This window comes from Lynx rufus, unplaced genomic scaffold (assembly GCF_022079265.1).
Source record: "Lynx rufus isolate CCGP_SWC_20201006 ecotype Redwood Valley unplaced genomic scaffold, mLynRuf1.p SCAF_25, whole genome shotgun sequence".
In the NCBI taxonomy this organism is placed as follows: domain Eukaryota; kingdom Metazoa; phylum Chordata; class Mammalia; order Carnivora; family Felidae; genus Lynx; species Lynx rufus.
In genome coordinates this window covers 6,424,278-6,449,877 of record NW_025814840.1, presented here as the reverse complement: position 1 = coordinate 6,449,877, position 25,600 = coordinate 6,424,278, and the positions used below count along the sequence as shown (strand labels likewise).

The 25,600-nt window shown below is 42.0% G+C and overlaps 1 protein-coding gene across 2 annotated transcripts in view; it reads right to left on the bottom strand.

Moving 5' to 3' along the window:
• Positions 1-3,140: 3,140 nt before the first annotated feature.
• A1CF (APOBEC1 complementation factor) overlaps positions 3,141-25,600 on the bottom strand; it is a 52,078-nt gene continuing 29,618 nt past the window's right edge. The window contains exons 5-11 of one of the 2 annotated variants that reach the window (XM_047088720.1): positions 25,242-25,406; positions 18,083-18,180; positions 12,273-12,546; positions 10,124-10,329; positions 7,596-7,732; positions 6,473-6,615; positions 3,141-3,292 (exon numbers count right to left, since the gene is read on the bottom strand). In XM_047088720.1, the coding sequence (XP_046944676.1) occupies positions 3,141-3,292; positions 6,473-6,615; positions 7,596-7,732; positions 10,124-10,329; positions 12,273-12,546; positions 18,083-18,180; positions 25,242-25,406 (1,175 nt within the window). The remainder of the gene's footprint in view (positions 3,293-6,472; positions 6,616-7,595; positions 7,733-10,123; positions 10,330-12,272; positions 12,547-18,082; positions 18,181-25,241; positions 25,407-25,600) is intronic. The other variant, XM_047088721.1, reaches the window with a different exon arrangement.

Genomic DNA, 25,600 nt, shown 5'->3' with positions numbered 1-25,600 from the left:
TGCTACAGGTAAAGATGGTCTTCTAGTTACAGTAATGGGGTGGGAGAGAAATATAGCAATTGGAGAATAAGCAGCACTCTTACGGGTAAGAGAATAGATATCTAATCTCACTACTGTACCATTTCTCGTGAGTAACGGCGGTTAATTTTAATTTTCACTAAGCTATTAAGTACCAAAACTTAGAAACTCAATTCTAATTTACTAGATGCTCCTAAATGATTGGTTCGGTACTCTGTTATCATTTGGTTGGTTTACTCATGTTAGTTTCTTCTGTGAAGAGTCTTTTCTAGGAAATAAGAAAGCAAGAAGTAACAAAAAATAGATTTGATGCACAAGGTACAATAGGTATTAAACAGGTGCTAATTTCTGACGTCCAAAAACATCAACATCATGTGAAGTAAACCTGTGGCCCCACACTTGATTTTTAAACCTCTCATTTTTTTAAAGTTCCAAACTCATTATAGCTGGAGCTGTTCTACACGACTCAATTTGGGCAAAGTCAATACATATGGCACTACAGACACATTGATACTTTCTACGAATAGGTTCTAATGGAATTCAAAGTATTCTCTCGATTTTACTAGAATGAAGTAAAATTTCAGCAAAAAGTAAAACCATAGTTACTCGCTTGAATACAATCCATCCTTACGAGGTAAATGTACGAATACCTGTGTTTCCTTGGTGTTCAAGTGGCAATTCTCGATACTTTGCTATTTTTGTATGGTTAGGCTTCTCTTCTTAGCCGTTAAAAAACTCATTATGATTTCACCCAGAATAATGATTTTTCTCATAAAAAGATTCCTGTGGTTAACTAACTGTTCATTTTGATTGACGAGACATGTAGAAGGAATCTTTTCTATTTCCAGAGATTTTAAAGAACATTAAAACTTTTGCTCTTGGAGTTTGGAATGCTTTTTTGGACTCAGTGGGAATTTGCCTGCCTCAACGTAATTACTCTTTTTGAGTATAAAAGCAGGTCTGCCCGGGAATGTAGATTTGGACCTCAAAATTGCTTATGGAGGAATTTTTCACTTCCTCGTTTTTAAAACTAGTTTGGTCCAAAAGTTAGTTTGAAGCCAGTATGAATTATATTCAAATTTGTACTTTTTATGAGACGAATATGTGTAAAAATATGATTTGGCTATTTAGAGAAATTTTTCTTGCATTTTTCTATTTAATGAAAAAGAAATAAAAAAGGAAGACATTAAGGGTTGAAGACAGGGTTGAAATGGAAAGATTATGGCCATTCCCAAAGTTAGTTGCACATTGAAATCACCTGAGATTTTTAAAAAGTACCGAGAATATCACCCTGTGGTATTCTAATGTAATCCATATGAGGCGCCATCTTGGTAAAGGCATTCTGAAAAGCCTTCCAGGTGTTTCTGATGTGCAGTTAAGTTTGGGAGCCACTATCCTAGGGAATATGAGGATCAAAATGTAAAGTTGAAAGCACCGGGTCTTTCAGAGTGAGCTTAGCCTTGAGGCCTTTGATACCTGATTAGAATTAACAGAACTGAAAGGTTCCAAGGACTTTTAACTCTTATTGGAATTTAGCTGATTTTGATTGGAATCTGGGCTGATTTTGGATCCCAGGATCCCATTCAAGAGTTGACCAATGGTTCTATGTTTTCATGTGTATGTCTTCCTTTGAGTCCTGTAGAATTTTTACCAGGGCCAAAGGATTTTTTTAAATGGAAATTCTGGTACTGTAGGTCTTAAACCACGAATGAGACTGAAACAGTAGTGATAGGTGTTTGGAGTTCAGACCTGGGTTATTTCTGTTTTGATACAGACGCAGTCATTTACATGTATGGCAAGAAAGTAGAGCTTTCTGCTCCCTCCATCCTGGTTTTTTGTAGCACCCGTATCCCTAGAAGATGTTCCTGGAGAGAGGCCTGAAGCCCTCGAGGATTTTGGTAAACAGCACCCTGGCTGGGTGTCTAAGAATCAGCTTCTGATCAATCGGCAGTGGTGGGTGTAAGGTTTCTGTGCTGAGTTCAAGACCAAAGGGCTCGGACACAGTAAAGCTGTCCGATACTTGTTGAAAACAGAAGGGAGGAAAGGTAGAGGATTTCTGGGCAGATTTCATGCGAGTGGGTGAGACAGTCCAAGGCTGACCCCACGTCAATATAACAGTCTCTGAATGCCGGACGGTGGACTGGATGCTGCAAAAAGTCCAAAGAAATGAGAGTGGATCTTCACTCCTCTGTTTGAAAAGACTTCACAGCCCCTTTGCTGAGTAGGAAAAAGCATCACAAGTGAAGATCGGTAGATCTGATGCGCCTTTTTATGGTTTTAGGCACGAGCCACGTGAGACAGATATGAAAACAAATCAATGTGAACAAGCGAAAAGTTTACAAGGAGAAGTCCTTTTACGCTGGGGTGATTACTGTGTTGGGGGACCATTGGCAAGGATGGGGGTTCCAGGGAAGGAGAGGTGCGGGCCGATGAGTTTAGTAAACAGTGGGCCCGGGTTCATTTTATCGTTACCTGCAGCACATCACGCTGACTTCCACGAGGTCCCCAGGGGTCGAGGGGGCCACGAAGATGCTGACCTAGGACAGACTGACCCGGGGCACTTTTTGGATGGAAGTGATGCTGACCCCATCAGACCTTGGGCAGTCTTTCACGGACCCCAGCCTGAGGACATACCCCACGCGGCGGGCAATGCGAACGCCTTTCAGAGAGCGTCCTCCCCTGCCCCCACCCTGCCTGTTTGTGACTCTCTGTGTCACAGAAGCAACTGTGAGCCCAGGTTAAGACTCTGGAATTCACATGGCTCTCTTTGTTGTTTCTGGCCCAGGTCTGCTGACCCCTGAACGCTTGCTGGTTAACAGGTCTCTCTTTACACTGTCAGGGTTCAGAAACCCGTCACCAGGTCCCTCAGGAGCCTGGGAGAAACGACTGTTGGGGCAATGGTTCTTTAGCTTTCTGTTAGACAAAAGCCTGCTTGACATTTGATTTCACTGGGAATACAGCCTCCTATCATGATTCTACAATTAGTATACACTAACCAGTCTCGGGCAAGGCATCGCTTTAGGAAAAGTATTACTTGTGATCTTAAGGAAACTGAGTGAGAGGTTTATTTCTTCCGGATAGAGTTGTGTGTGTCTTATTCTTAAATTAAAAGAAAGATATCTTCAGAAGGCTCCATATCCATCCCCTCGGGCAGTCACTGCAAAAGTGGGGTAGACCTCATACGTCGTATATGCTGCTAAGTCTTGTCCAAGGGTCACCGCTTGCTTGAGCTGGGCCGCGGACACAGGCGCACTTGCGTTAGGGACAGCGTATCCTGGAGAAGGAGGCAGAGAGAGCTTCAGCAAAGGCATCCGGGCGTCCTCCCTTTTGGTTAACTGTCTTCTTTTTGGGATATGAAAGTCTGACGTCGCTTAAAGCCAAAAGTTTAATACGTCCCTCTAAAAGAGTGAACTCCTGGGGCACCCGGGTGGCTCAGTCGGTTACGCGTCCGACTTGGGCTCCGGTCTTGACCTCGCGGTGTGTGAGCTCAAGTCCCGCGCCAGGCTGTCTGCTGTCAGCCCAGAGCCTGCTGCTTTAGATCCTCTGTCCCCCTTCCCTCTGCCCCTCCCCCACTCTCTCGCTCTCTCTCTCACAAATCCACATTAAAAAAAATTAAAAAGGGAACTCAGGAGACATAATATCTAGACTCAGTGACTTAGGGGACAGCGTTCCTCGAAGCGAGGTCAACTATGTGTGCCCGATCCACTTCACGCTTGCAGAATCGGAAACACCAGAGGTCGAGTCCGAGAAACAGAAACTTACCAGGATGCTGAGTTAATTACACTTGAGATTTGGGTCTTTATCAGAGGGGTGCAGAATTTACAAAGGAGGAGAGGTGATTGAGAGGTTGGCAGGGCTGGAGGAGTGGGGGCTCTGTGGGTCTGATTTTGTGCCCCCCCCATCTGAGTGAAATGTTAAAAACTCATTGCTTTTGCCCAAAAAGGACATATAGGGAGTAGGTAGACCGGTAGAAAAAATACTGAGCGTTTTCGTGTATTTCTACGTAGCACCGTAAAAGCAAATCCATGGACTGTTTACATTTAGACCCGACCGTGAAGGGCAAAGATCATCTTGCCTCTCCAGCAAGCTGTCTAGAGGCCACGATGCTTGTCCTCACCCTCAGACAACTAAGGGGTTTGAGTGGTGAGGAGGCCATCACGGGCAGTCACATTAATATCACGTCTGGCTGATTAACATCGTGTTTAGAGAAAAGGGCCTAACAGCTGTTACCTAAAAGCAATGTTTCCCTGTTAACATTTTAGATCAAAATTAAACCGTTTCTGAGACGACCCAAAAAGTGTGCAGGTGACAAGAAAAAGGGAAAAATATACTTAAGCAACAAACGGGGACCTGAAAAAAAAGAAAAAGAAAAGAAAAAGAAAAAGCCCATTTGGCTTATGTGCCGTGGCCGTCATCCCAACCCCAGACACATTGATTTCTTTCTGGTGGCTTCTCAGGAAGTGGTGGCAGGAAACTGGCTGGACTGTTTTTTTAAAAATTAAATCCACTCCTTGGCTTGAACACTTTGGCCAGTAATGCTGACTAAGGCACGACTGAAGTTCGGTCTGTTTTCCAACGAGATGAGAAATGTGTTACCGATTACTTCCCTGACTTTGGAAATAGTATTTCTGAATAAGTGAGTAAGAAATACACATGTGTGAAGAGAGCGTGTGCATGTGTGCATGTGTGTGTGTGGTGTAGATTCTATTTTAGGGATTTTGAATTTTCTTCTTCAACTTGGCTAATTTCCCAAGTGCAAGAGTGTTTGGAATTTAAACAGATTCTTCCCTTGTGACCCATTATTCTTTGCTTGACTCCACAGCAAAGTTATAAGAGAGGCTCTCAGATTCTCAGGCGTCCCCAAGACAACTCTCATGCCCTAAATATTTTTTACTTCTTGTGGGAGCAAACAGAAGTGAGGACAAGAGCAAACGTTCTTAGGTAAAAGCAAATCTTTTGCAATGTGCAACTGGAAAATTCTGACAGTGGCTCATTTGTTTTTACAGTACATTATTTAAGTGGCTTTGGGGTGCAGCTGTCCACAAGACAGGGGCTGACCCTTCTCCCAGAACCGAGAAGCCGTGGCACAGGACCCCCAGGAGACTGACACGTCAACACCCTGTTGTGTGGGAATCGAGCACGGGCCTGATGGCCCCAGCGAAGCCCAGGGGACCTGCCCTGTGCGTTGGCAGCTGTGGTCTTGGCAACCTCGTGGGGGCACGCCACACATCTTCTCCACGTTCTACAGAACAAAGGTGGCATTGAGGTCACATTCACCGGTTGCAACCTTGCTTGCCAGAATGGAAAACACATTCGCGACTTTTGAGAAACAGAAGAAAATCAGAATGGGCCCAGGTGTTATGTTGGTGAGCAACAGACAGTTCTCACGCCTGTACGTGCCCAATATACGAGTGAATGCATGGATTGACAGAAATGCCCTATTTCTGGGTCCAGTCGGATCTCTTAATTTGTTTTAAGGGAGGTATGCCAATGCAGTGACTCATGACCAATTTCTTCAAAAGAAATGAACTTTTATTTGCTAAAACTGAATGGAGTCACTCAACCTAACTGTTAAGGAAAAATTTCCAGAACAAATTTGTAGTCTGGTTTCTTTGAATCTCTAGAGGGTTCACTTTTTAATTGTTAGCATCGGTTGTAGGTACATAATAAATGGGGAAAAGTCTTTTAAATGTGACCCTGGAGGCGTGTCGATCTACAGACAGGCTTTATTCTGAGCAAACAGTGCGCTCCAGACCAAAATTATAGAGCAGATAAAATGAGGGCTGATTATCCACATATTGAAAGGATCTCGATCTGTCTCTGACTCTCTCTTGCACACAGAGTTTTTGACTTAAAATAACTTAAGAAATGCGTGGTCTACACGATTCTTCCAGAAAGCAAAGCAATGAAAGTCAAGTTGAGTTGAAGATGAGAAAAGTGCAGATACTCCAAGGGCTCCTTAAAAGCCAGTTGACCTTGGCCAAATTACTTCATCATCCCTGTCCTTGGTTCCTTCAGCTCACAACGGGCATTATGCCACAACCTACCTCTTGCGGGGTCCTGAGCGTCACTGATATAACATAAAGCATGCGGAGCATTTAGGTGAGAACCTGGCGTGCCCTGAGCGTTCGAGTGAACATCAACTCTTAATAGGCCGTTCCAGCCTGTCTCACTGAAAGTGAAAACCCAAGCCGACCAGATGCAGAGGCTGGCTCTTTCGAGATCACGCTGCTACTCAAGCTGAGCTGAGCCTCGCCCCCGCTCCTCCCCCCCCCCTCACTCCTCTGTCCTACCTGAATGGTCCACTCACCTGGAGAGTGTCTTTGGTCACAGGTGGTGTAAGTCAGATTTCTTGTGGGTGGGGGTCATAAAGAGCTCTAAGGGTCCATGGTCCCAAGGGAGGGTTTCCCAAACACGCTGGGTGGGCTGCCGTGTCCGGCACAATTTTCCGTACCTGGGAAAGCAGCGGCGGCTGCGGGGGCGGTGGGGGCCTCGGCCCCGTCGGTGGGGATGCCCAGGGTGTGGAGGGCGTGCTCTGCCGCGTAGGTCTTGGCTTCGTCCACGTAGGCACTTAGCTTCGGAGGCGTGAAGGGGTGGCTGCAAGACATATCCAGTCGGGGCAGGCATTTAAATTTGGGGTGCTGAGGGCTGAGATGGGAGCAAAGCTCTGTCGCTGTTAGTGTTTGCAGATGAGCAGATAGTGGGGTTTTGTGTGCGTGGTTTTCATTCTCTTTGCATTTAAGACTTTACGTGTGTGTGTGTGTGTGTGTGTGTATGTGTGTGTGTGCAGGGAGATTTGTGACCTGACCCAGGACCTCAGCGGTGGATACGACATTCCTGGGGCACACGCCTAACGCACCGCGTGGCTGTTCAACTGCACACGTGAACCAGGAAAGTTCCTAAAATGTGCAGAGACGCGGGCTTGAGGCGGGGATACCCACTCCCAGAGAGGACCTTTAATCCAAAATTTAAGTGACCGCGCACGGTGTCATGATGTACAACGTGGTGATTTCCCATGGTTCAGCCTGAACGCTGCACAGGTAAAAGACGGGCGACAGTTTTCATTTCCGTTACATTTTACATCTGCAGTTTCTCATTGGTGGGTGATGCTATGCAGTCTTCATCGTCTGTTTGAAACGTGGGGCCTTTGAGAGGCTGGCACCTCTATCCCGCTACACGACTGGACGTTTGCATTTAATGAAAATTGAGTAGGCAGTAGACTGAAATATTTAGCTTATATAGATAGTGACAACGTAGGGGCACCTGAGTTGCCTAGTGGGTTCAGCGTCCAAATCTTGACGTCGGCTCAGGTCGTGATCTCACAGTTCGTGGGATCAAGCCCCGTGTCAGGCTCTGTGCTGACCGCATGGAGCCTGCTTGGGATTCTCTCTCTCTCTCTCTCTCTCTCTCTCTCTCTCCCCCTCTCTTTCTGCCCCTCTCCTGCTCATGCACACCTTCTGTCTCTCTCAAAATAAATAAACATTTTCAAAAAAAGATAGTGACAAAATACACTCAATTTACCGGAGACTCTTACTCTAAAAATCTTAGAAAATGAGGAATTTGGAGATGTTACGCACATGGCAGGATTCTGGCTGGCCAGGGCAGGAATGGTTATTTTGTATAAGAATAGTTGCCGTTGATCTTGTCCAATGGCCGAGTGCAGCTGATACACCGGTTGTCCCCAGTTATTTTTCTGACAAATTTCTTCTAATATCTATGAGAGTTAAAACAAAAAAAAAGTGATTTTCCTTCCAGTTGTCGTATTTGCACTATTTCATCAGCTTTCAGGGTTTTAAACTCTAATCTTCAGTGTTGAAGCTAATGTAAGAAAATATAAAACGCCACATGGTTTAATGACTCGTACAATTTTAAGATGAACTCAACTTGAACTCCATTTAAAATGTTACATCTATTAATTCACAAAAATCGTTTCACGCCATTTATTCTAATATGTTTTTAGTTCAGTCCATTAGCTGTAACTTTTTCTTCTTCTTTTTTTTTACCCATAGCTTAATTCTATGATTTGTTAGATGTATTTATTCCATTAAAGAAAAACTGACATTTCAGCACTGTGTGGCTGGATTTCCTCATTACCCTCAATCCTTCTGTCTACAGCAGTTTAGAGAAAATAACCTAAGAATATATTCCTACTTCATGTCGTTTGTCATAGGGTTTTAACTTTACATTTTTGTAAAAATCAAGGTAAAAAGTTTAATGGGTTACTAGTTACTGGGATTACAACTGCTGACTGTACGGGACAGTCCTTGTCTCTCTGCTCCTGGTGGGCGTTCGTGACTCCACCGTGGAACTGTTAAGGCTCCAACTCTGTTGGTTTGGGTTGGCACAGCCTTCAGTGTCTAAGCTGTAGTTGTAGAGATTCAGTGACAAATTAAAGAACTTTCGTTAGTTGCTAGAGATGGTTCCTTACATATTACTATAAACCAGGACCAACTTCTGATCTGGGTTGAATACAAGAAGGAGAGATTGTCCCTCATGCTATGACAGCTCATAGAACTATGACATGGAATTTATAACAATTACTATTTTTTATTTTCTTAAAAGATTTCCAAGTATCTTAGTTCTTTAATAAGGTGCCTTATTTTAAATTTTAACCCAAGATAGATTGGATGACAAGCTTTAGTGTTTTCTGAGCAAGGCTTCATCATGATTTTATTACAATTAATTTTATTACAATTAATTGGCTTATGTGTCAGCTGTCTCTTACTGGATTGCCATATGAGTTTTGATGGCAAAGACCGTATTATATTCTCTTTTCCATCCCCAGCACCTAACACAATAGTGGTGCGTGATACATGGCCAATAAATGGCTTTTGAATAAACAAATGGTTGCTGTTTACCACTCTGATAGGCATCTTTATTTTTAATGGCCTGGGTAAGGATAGCAGCAACCTTAGATGAACTCATGTGGATGTGTAAGACAACCATCAATCCTGCAAAAATAGTACTCAGGATGAGCTGTTAGAAAACCAAGTTTTCCACTTGCTTGCAATCATAAGGCCTACTTCCATTAACTTGGGGGCTTATACCTTTGGGCCTGGAGTAGGAATGTTTCCTTTAGGGTCCACAGACTGTACCTCTGAACAACCGGTTACTGGTTCCTTAGCCAGTGTGTCTACAGGGAGACCATCAGAGGTACTGCACACCCACGGGCTAAGGGTTAATATACATCCTGTTTTGTTTTATTTTTACCCCTGTTAATTCATTTTCCATACTGGAACAGCTTTTATAACTTTTAATTTTCCAATAATAAAAACCACAGCCTCAAGCAGAAACATGGAGCTGTGGAATGAGAGCATTAAAAATTCCCCATAATCACTGCCCAACTATAATTATTGTAGCAGACTTAATTGGATAGGAGTGATGGCATCTCATAGTTAATATGGGTAATGATATCACCATCGGCAGTGTGGTTTTTATCTCTTAAACATAGTGTTTCTGGGGAGTCTGGGTGGCTCAGTAGGTTAAGTGTCCAACTTTGGCTCAGGTCACGATCTCACGGTTTGTGGGTTCGAGCCCGCATCGGTCTCTGTGCTGACAGCTCAGAGCTTGGAGCCCGCTTTGGATTCTGTGTCTCCTTCTCTCCCTGCCCCTCTCCCACTCACCTCTGTCTCTCTCTCTCTCTCTCTCTCTCTGTCTCAAAAATAAATAAACATTAAAGAACCCCACAGTGTTTCCAATAAAGGATGTCCTTTATTGGCACATAAGAGTGGTCTATTCATTCCCTGTCACGAATACTCTCCATTAGCCTACTCCCACACAGTAGGCATTTATTTTGAGTCAGGGTCTTTGCTGCACTTTATTTGCATTTAAGGTATTGGTTAATAATTCTTAGTAGGATCTTCGTTTTCCAGTTGTTCAGATTATTTAGGGTGTCAAACTTCATTTTTAAGAAGAAGAGTGAAATGGGACAGTGACACTCAATGGCGGGGCATTCTCTCATTGTGTCGATTGGCCACTTTATCTATGTAAACAAAACAAAACGAGCAGTGGCCCAAGTAGGGATCAAGTCAAATCATTTGACGAAAGGTGTACGAAGGTCTTTGGCCTAACTTAAGGAAACTATCTCCGGAATAACATTACCTACCTGGGGAGCAAGTTTAATTCCCTGGGGTTTTAAAGTGACAGGATTCATTGGGGTGAGCTCCATCCCAGGTAAAAGGTCGTAGAGTTTGTCTTCTCTCTTGTCTCCCTTGACCTGGTATCCACGACCCAGGCCTGTGTAGGTCAAATAGCCACGGCCACCTAGTCTTCTTACTCCCGCAGCCCCTACAGGTACATTCATGTAAATTTCTAGGAATGTAAGAAGGCATTAAACTGAATCAAACCACCAGAAAATCACCCTGAATCTTACTGAAATGGAAAAGTTAGCCCAAGTCCCATTGATTACCGCCCTGACGATGCACAGAAAACTCTAGGATTCTGATGTAATGAAACTCAACAAAAGGTAGGAGTCGCCACAGGTGTGTTTTTGTGTTTTCTTTTTGACTGGGGAAGAAAGCAATCCTATCAAAGCTATCATCACTAAGTACACGAGCAACTTTAAAACTTTGGTACAGAGAAAAATTTTGCAACTTCTGTCTGCAGTTAACCTTTTGTTGATATTTTTCTATAGGCTAATAAATGTTGGGAAGGCATTTATTTCAAGATCCCAGCATGTTATGACCACATGTATTAAAATAAGAGTTGCATTTTTATCTTCGATCAGGAAATCAGAAATGAATTCTAGCTTCCCCAATAGTTCCGTCCCCAGTGATCAGTCAGGAAATGGAACATTGAGAAAACAGGTTTTTAAGTTCACTATTTTCTGTTTCATGGCCTGTCAACGTGAGGCTTAAATTCCCATTGAGTTTCATTAATAGATTCCTTTTGATTTTTTGTTTTGCTGTGTTGCCACTTTGATTTCCTACTGATGGCATAAAGTTGATAAAAAAAATTAAATTGATTACCCTTCATCCATGAATCTCATTCATTGATTTCCTTTCTTGTTATAAGGTATTTTTTTTCCCTTGGAGTGGAGTTTGTTTTTTTCCTACATTACAACTGGTTGCCAATTTATATTTAACGTATGCATTATTTCATAATATGATTTCAGATTACAAATTCGTAATATTTTAATGACATAATTTGCCACCACATAGATAGATTATACCGGAGGAAAACCTGATGATTTCCTTAGCATTATAATCTTGGGTAGAGTGATTTTATGATGATTATGGAAATTTTAAGGCTGTTGAAGACTAGAGATCTTAGGATGGCCAACTCAGTTTTCCTGAAAAATAGTAAAACACAGTAAGAGGATAGTTTCCACAGTAATTTGACATGCCCCTTTGCTTCTAACTAAAACCCAAGGATGGGATTTAAATACACAGTTTGTTGTCAAGTTGCCCAGAATGGTTTCATATTTGGAAGACAGAACTGGGATTCTTTTGGCATTAACTACATCCTAGCAGGACCATTCTGAAGGACCCCATTAGGCAGAGACAAACTAGTTTACTAGAAATTTTAAAAAAATGCTTTCCTTTTCATCTATCTTGCTTGAACTGAGCCCAGAACACTGATTGAACATTTGGAACTCTTATAGGATTACATAGGAAAGATTTATCATTTAGTAGTCAGTCTTTTTTCTATTTGGACCTTACTATTTAGTTCCCCATATCCTGGAGAAATAAGTTGATTTCCTCACTAGTGTGGCTTTTTAGAAGGCATAGCACATAATCCTGGGAGGAGGTCAAATGAAAGCATGTCATGTGTCTCTTAGAACATGTTTATGATAATTTGATTTATATATGAATAGGCCCCTGAGTCGCCCTCAAAGGCACATGTGCCTTGACGTGTTTTTGCTATTTGACATAACTGGTTTTCATTGGCCCATCCTTGCTTTCATTTGTAAATTTTCTGATGAGTCACAAATGACTGCAATATGGTGGTGGTCCAATGATAAGGGAGAAGCTAACTATTTAGTCTGTACAAACTTTATGCACCCATGCGAAGACCAAATGTATGCATTAGACTCCTTTGTGCTATGTCCTGACCAAGTTTTTCCAATAACCAGTTGTAATGTGAAAAAAGATTTTTATGAGAGGACAACTATTGATATAATAATATTTGATTTTTCATGAACAATTTTCCAGTTCTTTTCTCCCGGTGGACCCATCCAATTTGTCTAAGGCTATTGCAATACAAATCATTTGAAATTGTAGAGTTATTCCAGGGCAAGAGCTGATGAGCATTACCTCTAACAGAAGGGGCTCGGATAATGGCCCTGTTGCCAAGATGTCCTTTAGTGGCTGGGAAATGAAGGCTGGGAATTGCTGTATAGGCCTGAGGGGCATAGAAGACAGGAGCTCCAAGGTAGGTTGTGGTGGGATCGTAAACATGGCTCAAAGAGTAGGTGTAGTCTCCTTGCAGCATGGCGCCCCTTCCGCCCGTGCCTCGGGTGTACCTAACGTAACTGTCCTTGTCCACTGGTTTGGCTAGGGTCACTTCAATGGGGGAACCATCTAGCACCTGTTGTAGAGAGCAAAGAAGAAACAACATCAGAAGATATGAAGGCAACCCAGTGCGGCTGAGCCCTAGTCTCCTGAGCGTTAGTCAATTTGCTGCTCTGTTCGCTGTTTCGCTTACACATATCTTGTCTCTTTATCGGTTCACGTTTGTGGGTCAGTTGAGTTTTCCTGAGTCGTTTTGTTGGTACATTGCACATAATATGCACCAGGTTTCACAGTGACAAACTGACCACCGTCTTCTGACATACAGGTTATAAATTATGTGAATACAGTCATTGCAACAGAGAGTTATGTGATATTTTTATGAGATATATATGTTTTAAATTACATGTTATGTAATTCTAAGAAATTTTAGGTTAATAATGGGTGGAACATAATCTTTACTACTTAGCACAGCACAAAGAAGGTGAAAGGAAACCAATAAAGAAATCTTATCAGTTGTTAGCACGTTGGCACGGGTAGCCTCGTCAGGTCGTTCCAGCTGCCAGCCAGCTAAATAGCTTACTTCTTCTTCTTTTTTAAATGTTTTGTTTATTTTTGAGAGAGAGAGAGCTAGAGCATGACCGGGGGAGGGGCAGAGAAAGGGGGACAGAGGATCCAAAGCGGGCTCTGCGCTGACACACTGATTGTAGTGAGCCTGACGTGGGGCTTGAACTCATGAAACATGACATCATGACCTGAGGCGAAGTCAGACACTCAAATGACTGAGCCACCCAGGTGCCCCTAAATGGCTTACTTCATAGAGCGGCTACACAATAGGTAAGTTTTTACTAGAAAAGAAAAGAGACTTAAAAATAGGGCCTTACTCAGGGAAGAGGGATCAAGGAGGCCACTGTACTTTCCCCCCAGGAACCCGTGAAGCAACCTTTTGATCTGTTGCACAGCTGGGAACTGGCAGAGAAACCAGGGGAAGCACTGCGATTTCTCAAGTCACGCACTTCTTAAAACGTGTCCTCAAGAATTATTGGAGCGGTGTTTGCTTCCGACGCAAGTTTCTAACATTTTGCAAACAGATCTTGACGTGGAAGATAATGGATGTGTGTAGATCTATGCGCGCCACTCACTTTTCTCTCTTGCTTGCCAACATGGACAAAGATGGCTCTCAACAAATGCTTGACGGATTGACGTATTTCTTATCAATGGGACAAGGTGTTGCGAGGAAGCATTTGTAGCTTCCTCTGAATAAGAATGTTGTGAGCCTCTATTTTTTATAAAGAAAAGGAATGATACGAAGTGTTCCTGCAAGGATTCTCTGTCATAGCAGCTCGCCATTTGGTGAGAGCCTCAGTCCATTCTGGGGTCATTGAGGTTGGCCGGACAAAGTTGTGCTTCTTGGTTGTTGTGACCATTTTGGTCAGCCTTGGGGCAACTTGTTCTTAGTTTCCTATATCTGCCCTACTTTTTAGCAGCAAGAGCCAGTCTTGAATATGTTAGTTGGAATATACCGAGAGAGAATCCTGATGATATTCACCTATCTTTACAATGGTGTTGATATAATTAGAAGCAACAGATCAGAGTATCAAAGGAAGGGGGTGGTCTTGGTAATAAGATTCTTTATCTTCAGTCCTGTCTTGAGGAAGGTGAGAGAGACCCAAATAGGTCTCTGCTTATAGACCTTCCTATCAAGAGACATTTTTAATGGAATGATTCTTTACTGCAAAGTCAGGTTCCATACTGTAATAGAATTTGTGCTTCATTGTCCCCATAGGAGTGGTTTTAAAAAAATTTCTTAACATTTATTTATTTTTGAGAGAGAAAGAGAGAGAGCATGAGTGGGGGAGGGGAACAGAGAGAGGAGGACAGATTATCTGAAGCAGGCTCCAGGCTCTGAGCTGTCAGCACAGAGCCTGATGTGGGGCTTGAACTCCTGCACTGTGAGATCGTGGCCTGAGCCAAAGTCAGACGCTTAACCGACTGAGCCACCCAGGCACCCCTTGAATGTTTTAAACTCAGTATTGTCTTTTAGTGATTTGCTCTAGACGTTTCAAGACCTAGGGTGATATATTATTCATCGGTATATTCCCAAGCCCCGAAAAATTCCTTACACATCACAGACATCCACAAGTATTTCTAAAATAGAGAACCACATGCAAAGCTCAGTTCATCCCCTTTGTCTCTAAATAGGTTTCCTTTCCTGGCTTCCCCCACAGTATCATCCTGATCCCCCATATTGAAAACCAGCCAATGGCTCCTGCTCACTCCGACATCCAATCAGTTCCTGGATGTTTTCTTTTCTTTCTTTTTTTTTTTTTTTAAAGTTTAACATTTATTTATTTTTGAGACAGAGACAGACAGAGCATGAACGGGGGAGGGGCAGAGAGAGAGGGAGACACAGAATCGGAAGCAGGCTCCAGGCTCTGAGCCATCAGCCCAGAGCCCGACGCGGGGCTCGAACTCACGGACCGCGAGATTGTGACCTGGCTGAAGTCGGACGCTCAACCGACTGAGCCACCCAGGCGCCCCAGTTCCTGGATGTTTTCAATTCATGCCCCATAGCCCTACGTGGAGATTTCTCCTACTTTCCTTTCCCGCCCTCCTTCAAGCCCTTATTCAAAATGAGAGAGAGAGAATGGGGGAGGGAAGGGCAGCGAAAGGAGAGAGAGAGAGAGGGAGAACCTTCAGCAGGCTCCATTGTCAGCGTGGAGCCCAATGTGGGACTTGATCCCATGACCCCGGGATCATGACCTGAGCTGAAATCAAGAGTTGGATGCTCAACTGATTGAGCCACCCAGGTGCCCCAAGACATAACATCTTTAAAAAATATACCTAGCTTATCTAGCTGTAAAATTTGGGAACAATTTGAGAATTTTTGCATCGTAATTATTTCAATGTAATTATTAGTGCTTAATTTATGACCGTCTCTTCTCAGCATTCATCATGTATCCTCAGGAATGTTCTCAAATGGAGAAACTGACCTATGAATTGTTTTCAGAGTAATAACAGCTTTATGGCACTAAATGTGATCGTCGATAAAGACGAGGTGGTGATTTGCTTCATGGACGTGTATTTAAATCCGCACGAATTTCTGCTTTGCAGTTTTTGCATTTTGGAGTCAGTACTTTCTCTCCTGCAGGACTCAAGGATGTCTGTGGACCCCAGATCGGCCCCTAAGCCCAGCCCCCCGTGACCGACGAACCTGCTCTGGGAGGTACTCCCTTAGCTGCTGGCCGTGTCCTTCGGCCAAACACCCCTGCTTCTTTCTCCCAAGGAGACCTGCTCCGTCCAGTCCTCTCTCTCTGAGGTTTCCTGTGATGTCTCCCGCCCCTTGTCACCTTGACCCCAGGGGTGCGGTGACCCTCAGCTCCTCCACTCTTTTGCTTCCCCTTCCCCGCGCTCACACTTCTGTACTTAGCCCCTTTGCCAGCTGGCTGCTGTGAGGACTGACTGGTGCAAAGCCCGACAGGCGACACAGCCCTGCGTGCATCATGTTCTAACGGAATCGCTCTACTTCCACCTTCCTTAGTCACTTCTTGCACTTTCCAAATTCTGTGCCTCGGAAACCGCCTCTCCATTTCCATGTGTTTTGATTTGGGAAATCTGCCCAATTTTTATGGCTTCTTATAGTTACCATCTTCTCATCTCCACGAAGATTTTCTGATTCTGAATGGCTCATTCCTCCTCCCTTTGGATATACTCACCATTTTTTATGTGTATATGTGTGTGTGTGTGTGTATACATATATATACATATATACACATATATATACACACATATATACACATATACACATACATATATACACATACATACACATATATATACACATATACATATATATACGCATATATACACATATATACACATATATATAATATATATATGAAACTTATTTGGTTGAACTATGAAAGATGTGTGTGTACTTACGTACATATACATATACATATACATACACATACATGTGTATACATATACATATACATATACATATACATACACATACATGTGTAAAGATGTGTGTGTACTTATGTACATATACATATACATATACATATACATATACATATACATACACACACATATGTATACACATACATGTGTATACATATATACACATATACATATATACACATATACATATATACATATACATATACACATATACATATATATACACATATACATATATACACATATACATATATATACACACATATATAATATATATATGAAACTTATTTGGCTGAACTATGAAAGATGTGTGTGTACTTATATACATATACATATACATACACATACATGTGTATACATATATGTGTATACATATATATACATATACATATATATACACATATACATATACACATATACATATATACACATATACATATATATATAAACATATACATATATATACACATATATACACATATATATACTATATATATGAAACTTATTTGGCTGAACTATGAAAGATGTGTGTGTACTTATCTTATATACATATACATACACATACATGTGTATACATACATGTGTATACATATATACATATGTATACACATATACATATACACATATACATATATATACACATATATACATATATACACATATATATAATATATATATGAAACTTATTTGGCTGAACTATGAAAGATGTGTGTGTACTTATTCCTCTGGTAGACTTTTAGCTTGCTGACAAGTATCTTTGGGTTTTTTTTGTATCCCAGACATTATTTAGCAAGATAAGTGGTCTATAGAAATGTTTTAGCATTTTTTTTAAATATTTTTAAAATTTTATTTATTTTTGAGAGAGAGAGAGAGAGAGAGAGAGAGAGAGTGTGAGCAGGGGAGGGAAAGAGAGAGGGGGAGACACAGAATCCAAAGCAGGCTCCAGGCACTGAGCTGTCAGCACAGAGCCCGACGCGGGGCTTGAACTCACAAACTGTGAGATCATGACCTGAGCTGGAGTTGGACGCTCAACTGGCTGAGCCACCCAGGTGCCCCAAGGGTTTTAATGTTTTTTGCATTGATAAGTAAATATTATATTGGTTTCTATTTACAAGTCAGGAGAAAGGACTTAGAAACTAGCTTTTTCCTGGACCTTATTCTTGGCCAGGTGAAGAGACCCAAAGCCTTCCAGAGTAGGGAGATCAAAACTCTGAGGGCGGACTGACAGCAGTGAACTTGACATCTTTTCTGGTCATCAGCCTCCAAAATACTGCACTACTGAGGTGATAATCTCTCAAAGTAATGACAGAAAGTTGCACCTGAGAAAAACACCTTGAAATAACCTACGCCAATACTCCAATCCCCCACTTGGGAAGGAAGTTGAGGGGCAGTGACTTGTTCAAATCAGCCCAAATTAGAGACAGGGCTGGACACAGGAGCCACATCTCCATGGTGTTTTCTGTCGCTGACTCTTCTGTTCATCTTCAATGGATCGAGGCAGTCATGTTAGAGGTAGAGAAAGCCTGAGTGACACAGACTTGTGGGATCGTTCTTTTGAACAAAATTTCCACACCAAACTTGGGTGGAACTTTGTGTGTGTGTGTGTGTGTGTGTGTGTGTGTGTGTGCACGCACATTGTCCTATATTACCTTTCCATTTAAAGCTTTCATTGCCTCAACTGCATCCTCTCGACTGCTGAAATGCACAAAAGCATAGTCGCGGATTTTCTTTACCCTCTCCACAGCACCTGTAAACAGAGAGAAAGTAGCCCCATTAGCAACCTTGAGACAACACCGAGAATGGTACATTTTAGCATTTGGCTTCCAAGAGTATTTGATTTTTTTTGAGACTTATTATTTAGGTTAAGTTCTTCTTGAGAATGTTTGCTATGTCCAGGTTTACAATTGTACACATTCAGTAGAAGCTTTTGTTTGTAATTTTTTTATATCACCTATATTCTTCCATATTATTATAGATTTGTGTTTTCCACTTCCTAGATTAGAAGACCTTTAAGAGTAGAAGCATTATCTTATTTTGTCTCTATATAATGTAAACAATAGTAACTTATACTTGGTAAAATATTTTTTCAATTGTTTTGAACTATTGGTCATCCTATAAATATATATTTAGGCGATTACCTTATAAAATTTTATGGCTTTTCCCCCAGACAAATATTTTATTTCTTTTGATTTATGTAGTACAACTTTAGAATTAGGAGAGACTTTAGCAATGCTTTACTTTAAGCTTTTAGAGATTCATTTGACCTTGGGTGCCTGGGTGGCTCAGTCGGTTAAGTGTCCAACTCTTAGTTTTGGCTCAGATCACAATCTTGCAGTTTGTGGGTTCGAGCCCCGCATCAGGCTTTGTGCTGACAGTGTTGAGCCTGCTTGGGATTCTCTCTCTCTGTCTCTCTCTTCCCTTCCCCCCCCTTGCTCTCTGTCTCTCAAAATAAGTAAACTTAAAAATATTAAAAAAAAATAAAAATTCACTTGACCTTAATTTATTTTTAACTTAAAGATTAGGAATCTAAGGTTCTAACAAGGAAGGTGAGCTTGTAAGGGTTCACACAGCTAGCAACTGGAACTCTGATCTCTTAACTGCTTCTCTGATAGTCTTTTGATTAAAAAAAAAAAGGTAGTTTCTGAAAGAACATTTGAAAACCAAGATAGTTCTTTCCCTGCTGTTCATAATATCTACATGTTGGAAACAATGTAGATATCCAAGAATTCTCCCTTGAGGAACATCTTTTACAGAAGCACTCCTATATGCAAAAGGATCATATATGAGGACGTTAGCTCTCACTATTGTGGTAGCAAAAATAAAACAACTTAAAGTCCATTCTCCTGAGGGTGATTAAATCTGGTACATTCATATCAAATGAAATAAGTCTTTAGGGGCGCCTGGGCGGCTCAGTTGGTTAAGCGTCCAGCTCTTGGTTTCGGCTCAGGTCGTGATCCCGCAGTTTGTAGGATGGAGCCCGCATCCCACTGTCTGTGCTGACGGTGTGGAGGCTGCTTGGGATTCTCTGTCACTCCCTTTCTCTCTGCCCCTCCCCCAACCCTCTCTCTCAAACAAATAATAAAAAAAAAAGAAATGAGTCTTTAAAGAGAAAAGATAGACCTATGTATGCTTACACGGAAAGATTTAAGACCTATTGTGAAATTCAAAAATTTGTAAAATAGTATAATTTTGTAACATTTATGTTTTCAAAATCCCAACCCATATATATATATATATATATATATATATACACACACACAGAAATATGGATACACACACACACACACACACACACACACACAGAAAGAGAGCTGGAAACATAGAGACCAAACTGTTAATACAGGTTATGTAAGGAATGGGGAGAAAATTTGCAGAGAATAAAGGGGGCTTTCACATGTTAATTTATATTCTTTGGTATTTTACAAACATGTGCAATGTTTATTTCTATTGTTTGTGTAATAAAAAAATAACAAATCGACCTGACCTATTTTAATGTAGAGAGACTGCTGCAGGTGCTAATGGCAACATGAAAATAAAAAAGAAAGAAACGTTTTACCAACACGGTTGAACCTTGTATTTTACCTTGATTATGAAAATGTTGTTAGAGAATATTGTTGCCTACTCAGTTTTAAAAATAGAAGTTTCGGGGCGCCTGGGTGGCTCAGTCAGTTAAGCGTGTGACTTCAGCTCAGGCCATGATCTTGCGGTTCGTGAGTTCGAGCCCCGTGTCGGGCTCTGTGCTGACGGCTCAGAGTCTGGAGCCCGCTTCACAGTCTGTGTCTCCCTCTCTCTTCCCCTTCCCCACTTGCACTCTGTCTCTCAAAAATAAATAAACATTAAAAAAAATTTTAAATAGAAGTTTCACCTAGAGTGAAGGTAAAATGGAAACTTCTTTGACATTAACTTGTTAGTAGTTTAGCGTGACGACTGTCCTCTTTTAGTGACACTCAAGTGGGTGTGTCTTGAGAGATGCGGTTTCTTCTCCTCTCCTTAAGTTCCCAGACATCACATAGGATGGGACACTTTCCCAGTGGGGTCCAGAAGAGGACACGAGGGTTCTCCTTTTGTCGCCTCCCTATCAAAGCTCAGTCATCTATCCTATCAGATTCAAGGTCACAAAGACAGACATTTTACTCTGCCACGTGGTTCAACGGCTATATGTTATCTTCTTTTGGAACAATGGTAGGGCTGTGTTGTCAGGATGATGTAAAACCATCATGGCCCTCTCTCTTCCCTCTGCATCCAGCCCTTGACTTCTTCTGGCAAAGGGTGTAGAGAGCAGAATTGTCCGGCTCGGCGGAGAACGTACATAAAGGCAATTGAGACCACGAAGCATGGGACACGTAATTCCCTGAGTTTCCAGCACACTGTCTTCATTCCTCCAGGGTCGGGGAGGGTAATTTTCATGACGTAACCCCATGGCTTGTCCTGGTGACTGAGAAGTCAAAGGTGGGCCCATAAGGACCTGTGTCTTTCCAGTCTTTGCTCTGTACGTTCTCCAGTGCTGTCCTTCATCTGGGCTCCACTAGACTGGTAGCCCCCCGAGAACAAGACCTCCTTTGGGGCCATCTCGGTACTGTCTTCACCTAGGTCCTACCTCCTCCCTTGTGTACAGAGGATGCTCTATAAATAGACATGGGACGAACGAATATTACTAGTCAATTCGCACGCCAACTTCCGTCGTTCATATTAGTTAGGTGGCATTTCAGATGACAATGGATCTAAATGTCCTCAAATTCTGTTCGTAGACAAGGAAACAGACTGGCATTTTTGAGCAATACTGTCCAGCTGCACCTGATTTTGGAAATGTTACTGTATGAAAATATAGCCCCCTGAAACAAATTTGAGCGTGTGAGCTTGGTTTTCTCTACAATGGTATTAACCACCTGGCTTATCATCGTATGCCCCTTCTTTAGTGTAGAGGAGTTTGTTTACTGATTGATCATCATCTGGCAGAGGGTGGAGGAAAACAAAATGCCCGTGGTCATCGTCAGCAATGGTAAAAAGACTCTGAAGTCCTAATACAGGGAATTAGAAAAATAGTACTCTTAAGAGCAGCACATCAAGTACCTGAAGAGAAACACACCTGGGATCCCAAGGAAGATTATCAGAGGGGTGTGGTTCTCCAAGTGTGGTCTTCTGACCAGCAAGTATCAGCCTAGGTCCACCCCCGACCCATGATTCAGAAACCATGGGGCGGGGGAGCGGGGATGGGGCGAGGTGGCCAGCAGTCTGTTTTCACAAGCCCCTCCTGCTGATTCTGACGCTAAACTGTTTTAGAGAAATCAGATTTTGTAGAATGACTATAATTGGAATTTCCGTGCATACCCTTAGGCTATGCTGGGGAAGAACATACATTTTCAGCCCCAGTTCCTGTTCTGATTGTCATTGATCTCTCTGAGGGGCAGTACAATATTTCCAGGCTAATCAGGGTTAAAACAAGACGGTCGAATATTTGCCAGGAATATTCGGGCTTTTCCGAGGGACCCAAACTTTAAATAGGATTTTTAAAGCGTTATTTTCCTGTTTCTCCCCATATATTTTCCGAGAGAAGTATAAACACACCCTTTCCACTGGAAAATAAACCAGTTCAGCTCTGACTTTTTATTCCTAATACAGCAGATGTCTGCTAGTTATCCATCCCGTATAATTCATATTCTCTTGTGGAGTGCCAAGAAGCCACCACACATCATTATAGAGCCCTGAGTTGTGCCATCAGAGGGAGAGAGGTGGAGAGGGAGAGAACGCTAGCATTTATTATCTTCATTATAACTAGTAGGACAAAAAAGCAAACAAAAAAAGGTCGTGTTTTAATTAGATCAAAAAATACCATGTACAGCTATCATCACCGTCCATTTCTAGAACCGTCTTATGAACCCCGACTGAAACGCTGTGTCTATGAAATAATTATTTCTGAATCCTTTGTCCCCTGTCCCTGGGTAACCACCATTCTGCACTCTGTCTCTACGAATGTGACGACTTTAGGTGCCTCATATAACTGGCATCAGACGGCGTACGTCCTTTTGACTGTCTTGTTTCACTGGGATAAGGTCTCTGAGGTTCATTCAAGTTGCGCGTTTCAACACTCCCGTATGGTTTAGGTCTGAGTGTTGTTCCGCTGCTGGTAATCGTATGTTCCTTAGTACCCAGCGTGTAGTTTTCCACAGAGGCGGCACCAGTTTTGTATTTCCAGCTACAGGGCACATGGTTCTAATTGCCCCACAAACTCCCCGATGTTTCTGTGTCTTCTTCTTGTTCGATTACTGCTGCTACTCTTGCTATCTTGGGAGGCAGGAAATGGCTTTGGATTACATTTTCCCGGTGCATAGCGAGGGATGTTGAGCATCTTTTAATGGGCTTATGGGCTATGTGTATGTGGTAATTGGACAATAGCGTTTTGTGGACAAATATATAGTTGAAGTTTTACTTGTCTTAATTTTTAGCTGTTGACTTATTGGTGCACTTGATATACTTGGGATGTCGATCCTTTATCGGCTATATTGTTTGCGGGTGTCTTCTCTTATTCTGTGGGTTGCTTTTGCAGTGTTGAAAGTGTCCCTTGATGCACTTTTTAATTTGTATATAGTTCATTTAATTTATTTTTCTTTGTCGCCTCTACTTTTAATACCATCCAAGAATTTATTGCCAAATCCAACGTCCATGAAGCTTTGCCCTGTATGTTCCTCTAGTGTTTTTATAATACTAGCTTTGTTTTGATCAGTCTCTGATCCCTTTTCATTTAACTTTATACCTCATATCAATCCAGTCCAACTGTGTTATTTGCATGTGGACGTGCCATTCTCTCAATACAATTTATTGAAAAGATTGGGAAAAAAAGTATTGAATAAAAATAAGAAGGTCGGAAGTCAACACAAAGCGGGAGCAGCATCTGCACATGCACATCTCATTCCTCTGCCCACAAATGCGTCAACTTTCGTATCTCAGCTCACGCTTTACTCCTCTTAAACACGAGTCTCTCTGCACCACAAGGGCGGGCTGTCATTACTGTTTTTCTTCTGGAGTATCTTGAACTCCTCCCACGCATACCTCACACCTGTTCACTCCTCCCACAGTGCCTGGCACATAGGAGCTACTCAAGTAATGACAGTTGAATGAATGAGTGAATGAATGCAGTAAGGATGGGGCATGGAGGTCACAGAGTTGTGAAGAACATGGTCTTGGCCAGACCTGGACTCTAATCTGGGATTTGCCCCTTGCTAGTTGTATGACCCTGAGCATGCTACTTAACAGCTCTGGGTTCTGGTTTTCTCATTTTTACGATGGGAGGGACAGAGTAACCTATATCCTGGAGTCATGGTGCTGAATAAATGACACGTGCTGGGAAAGTGCCCGTGGCAATGCCTGGAGCATAAGTGAGCAGTCAGCAGCCAACCACTTGCAGTCTCTATGTTAGTAATGGACTCACAGCTGGAGGCATGGGGCCACACCATTATACTAGAATGGCAGGAAGTTGGCAGAATTCCCAAAGGCTGGCAAACAAAGAATCTGGTGAATCTTTCAAAAGCGAGAAGTGGCATCCTTACTAATTATCTTCAGAACAAATCATCAGCTTATTCTATTACACCTGACATGGCACCCAGAGTTGGCAACAGGAACACACAAGGGAAACGTTCTCCAGCCGACTTAACATGATGGCACCATGGCTCATGCTTATCAACAAAGTAGAGAATTACTACCTGGAGACAGAAACATTTTAATTTATGAAAAGGTGTTCCCACAGTGATAAACTTAGCCAGAGCGTGTCCCAAAACATGCTAATTCCACAAGATGATTAGCCAAAAAAACGAGATCTGTACTCCAAAAATTTGGGAAATGAGGCATCCTATATCTCTTCTTTTGGATACTTTCAAAGCATATTAGAAGGTTAAGGACTCTGATAAGTCCCACAATGAAAAAAAAAATCTGTTTGATGTTGGTGAAGTTGTTGTTTACAAATTTATTTGACCATGGGTCTCTTTTATCAGTAGCATCTACTAACAGTCCATAGAATTAATGTTCCACAGAGCTGGCTTTGGGAAATGATTATTTGGACATTGTTTGGTGAGATGTTTTACTGTCTCACTGTTATAGTTCCCATATGAGAAAAAAGTGATAAGGACTGAATCTCAGGTTCAGTTCCTTCCTCCTCCTCTTCACCCAAATGAGTCTCCTAGAATTAATTCTTACCTCCCTCCTTATGTACCTAAAGTCACAATCATGTTGCATTAGACCAGTGGTCCTCCACTGGGGGCAATTTTTCCCTCCAGGGTAAATGTCTGGAGACATTTTTGATTATTACAGCTTGCGACTGGCATCTAGTGGATAGAGGTGTGGGATGCTGTTAAAATTCCTATAATGTGCAGGACAGAGTCCCATGACCAAGAATTATATGGCCTAAACCATCAAGAGTACTGAGGCCGAGAAGCCCTGCCTCAGATCCAGAGTTATGGCCATGCATTCATCAACACAGTCAATATTTAGTGAGTGTCTACTATGACCTGGCACAGAGATAAGGGCTGAGGAGACAATAGAAGCTAAAAAACTCTCTTGGAATTTATAGTTTAGTGAAGGCAATGTGTGTTAATTAAGGCATCACACAGATAATTGTAAAATTATAATGTTGATCAATGTTATGGACCACATGTCCCTATTTTCTGATCCAAGGTTGAAATATGGTGTTTGTAGTCCTCATGCAGTTGTGAGAGTGCCACACGAAGCCTGCCCTGTTTAAAGTTATGGGAAGTCATCTCAAGCCTAAGTGTTTTCAGAGCACATTTCATAACAGTCATCTTATATGGTATGTCCCACCTGGTTTAATATTGTTGAATTCTTTCTCAATCATCTCTTCAGAAGTAGACAGCATCAGGTTTCTCACATACAGGATTTTCACCGAAGACATTGTGTCTTCGTCAACTTCTACTTCTGGTTCTGCCCAGTCTACTGCGATAGGATGTCCCCATAACTGAATTCTTCCTGTTCAAAAGGATCACAGGTATGATTAGTTATATAGAAACCAGGACAATGCCATCTCGGTTCACTGAGATGGCCTTTTAACTTCAGCGGATGCTTATGGTCTTGACTGAGCACGAAGACAAATATTAAAAGAGGTGGATACTGATTTCAAGAAACATTCCAAATAAATGGAAGAGCTGACTAGAAGGGACTTC